General features: G+C 39.2%; 1 protein-coding gene and 1 non-coding gene across 2 annotated transcripts in view; one reads left to right on the plus strand and one right to left on the minus strand.

Annotated features, from left to right (window-relative positions):
- The window catches only part of clasp1a (cytoplasmic linker associated protein 1a), a gene marked incomplete at its 5' end in the record, with an annotated part of 76,255 nt that overhangs the window by 21,422 nt on the left and 51,871 nt on the right, over positions 1–2,962 (plus strand). Inside the window, 1 exon segment of the mRNA XM_035676515.1 lies at positions 2,061–2,139. Coding sequence (XP_035532408.1) covers positions 2,061–2,139 — 79 coding nt within the window.
- LOC118339625 lies at positions 1,523–1,648 on the minus strand. The gene has a single exon (XR_004797320.1). It is a non-coding gene; the product is annotated as a U4atac minor spliceosomal RNA (small nuclear RNA).

Genomic DNA, 2,962 nt, shown 5'->3' on the forward strand with positions numbered 1-2,962 from the left:
CTGCAGGGCTCAGACACAGGGTCGCAGTCTGTGACTCAGCGAGTTGAAGAAGAGGAGATAGAGAGAAAGACCTCCTGCGTCGAGCTCACCTGAGAGGAGCTGAGGTCGGGTCTGAGGTCGGGCTGAGGTCGGGGCTGAGGTCAGAGCTGAGGTCGGGGCTGAGGTGACCTTTTCAGGCTGAGGACAGTGGAGTTTCTGTGGAGGTTTTAAAGCTCTGTAGCACTGATGGGGTCTTTGTTTGGGCCCTGTCATCAGTCTAATTACTGTAATTCCCTCCAGTTGGAGAACAAAGGAACCTGATGGGAGGATTAGGGCCTGTAGACAGCCGGGCCTTCTGCCTGCTTGGATGCTCACTGCCGGTTCCTCCAGTGGGAGTGAAAGATCTGGAAGAGCAAGAAAATACAGTATGTGACAGCAGAAAACGCTGGTTCCCAACCTGAGGGACTCGACCCCCCCGTGAACCCGTAGTGGGGGTCGCTAAATATAACAATTTCATTTAGTTTTCTTCACAGAAATGAATGAAATACTGAGATATAGGTTCAGTCACACCCCTAAAGCTCCAGTGTGAAACACTGAGGAGGATCTATTGTCAGATATAATATTCACAGGTACGTTTTTATTGGTGTTTAATCACCTGAATAGAAGAATTGTTGAGCTGTTTTTATCTACAGAGGGTGCCATGATTCTCTCTGCAATCTGCACTACTCCACTAGATGCCATTAGATCCTGTATTTAAAAATGAATCAAAAAGACTTTGTGACCTTTTTGTGACCCCGAGGTTGGGAACCCGTGTTTTAAAATATAAATAAAGCTGACCTAAATTTCAGCATTTCATTCATTTCTGTGAAGAAAACTAAATGAAATTGTTGTTTTATATTAAGATTAAAGTGAATTAAACATGATTTATGTTTCATGTCATTCTTTGTAATAATATGTTTTTTTAATATACTTTCACCTTTGTAAAAAAGGTAAAACCGAGTCATGTGACCCAGATACGACCTGTTTATCACACCTGTGAGTAAACCTGAAGAAGGGTGTGTAACAGTGTTTGATGTTTTTTTATATACAGTCAATGGTTTTTACATTAGTTAAGGTTTTTATACCAAGAATAATATAATCTAGTATATATTAGTATATTTACACTAAATAAGTTAAGTGATATATGTGCACACATATTTAAGATTACAGGTCAAAATATTGATAAATGTGGCTGAAATATAACATTTTCTGTAAAATAAAATAGATTATACTTCATGTGAACTGTTACTGATTAACTATGGTTAAATTAATGAAGTCAGTTTACCCAAAACTGCAGTTTTTAAGCAACTGTATTGTCAAGAAAAACTCCTGGAAAGGTCCTGGAAAAGGGATTTGATGGCCACCCTGAGGTAGAGTTAGTTTAACTTCCACATGCTGTCACTATGTTGAGTTCCTGTGTTAGTCTGCTCTGCCACCACCAGGGGGCGCCATACTGATACTGCATTATAATCTGCATTAGTTTTTAATATTCATACCTTTAAGAGTTTCCAAAAATTGCACCGTGTCCCGGACAGAGTCCAGGTGATGCGCAGGTGTTGTTATGGTGTCAGCAGGGCTGCTCTCACTATGCGTTCACTGAGCAGCTCCCTCACCCCATGACAAGGACGGATGTTGTGGGAGGGGCCCGGGGCTTTTATATCAATGTGTGGGCAGCGGGTGTTGGCTCGTGGTGCCGGGGTGGGGCTGTGTTTCATGCTCCTGTCGGCTCCAGATGTGTTGTGAGGTGATGTTGTGGAGGTAGCAGGAGGCCAGTGTCGCTCCTGAGCTCACAAACAGCTTACAAACAGAACTGCTCTGTTTACCCATGAGGCTTTGCAGCAGCAGTTTGAGTAAAGCCTCCAATCTGGGCTTTTTCCAGTGTTGCAGCTGAGATGATTCCACCCATATGTGATTATTAATAGTGCCTGTGCTGTTTGAGTTGATTGATTTGGTTTCTTTCGGTGAAATGTTGCTTTAATCTGCATTTATTACTTTAATGTGCCATTTATTCTTATCTCTGTGTTCTCTTGTGTCTCCACCAGGTGGCTCTGCTGGGCTTGGACCTCCTATCTGCCTTAGTGACAAGATTACAGGAGCGATTTAGGGCCCATGTGGGAACAGGTAAGATTCAGACTGTTCACTGTACCGTAACCTCCTCTGTGTAATGGATTTACAGAGCTGTTTCATTTAATCCAGCTCCTCTCTGACCCCCTTTGGTCTTACAAAGAAATAAAAAATCCAACATCCAAATGTAGAAACAAGAAAAAAGAATGATTTTTAAGTGAATTTAATTATTCTTGTTTGTATTTTACTGATATAATATATAAAAGTTTATTTATATAGCACTTTTTAAAGCACAGTACACATACACACACATATAAATACAAGTAAACATAATACCAGCAGTGGCTCCCAGCTTTTTACCTCAAGGGAACTCTTTTCTATCATTAAGTAAACTGACTATATTTTATAGATATTTCATGTTATATTAAATGAGTAACAATAACAGTGATAAACAGTGATAATTAACACAAACAGTGAACACAATAACTGCAGGAAGTTTGTGTAAAATTAGAGATTTTAGACATTTTGAGCAGATTATATCCTGTAAATATTGGTCAGAGATTAGTTTTCTTCATATTTTTTATACAATTCTCTGTCTGTATTGTGTATTTTTTTACTTTTTAACAATTATACATGCTTCTTATGCTTCTTTTTTGAATCATTCAGTGTTTTCTTCGGTTGTTTTAACTTTTTAATGCAGGAACTCGTACGTAATACACACACCAACATACAACCACACACATTTATATATATATATATATATATAATACACAGACAGAGCATCTACTAAAAGCTCCCTGCACCAAACTCCCTTTAAGAAATATCACATTTTAACAATTCCTAACGTGTTCGTAACAACACGTAACTCTAGAAACACGAG

Source organism: Morone saxatilis, unplaced genomic scaffold (genome assembly GCF_004916995.1).
Source record: "Morone saxatilis isolate NCDOM2014 unplaced genomic scaffold, NCSU_SB_2.0 Contig5, whole genome shotgun sequence".
NCBI lineage: Eukaryota > Metazoa > Chordata > Actinopteri > Moronidae > Morone > Morone saxatilis.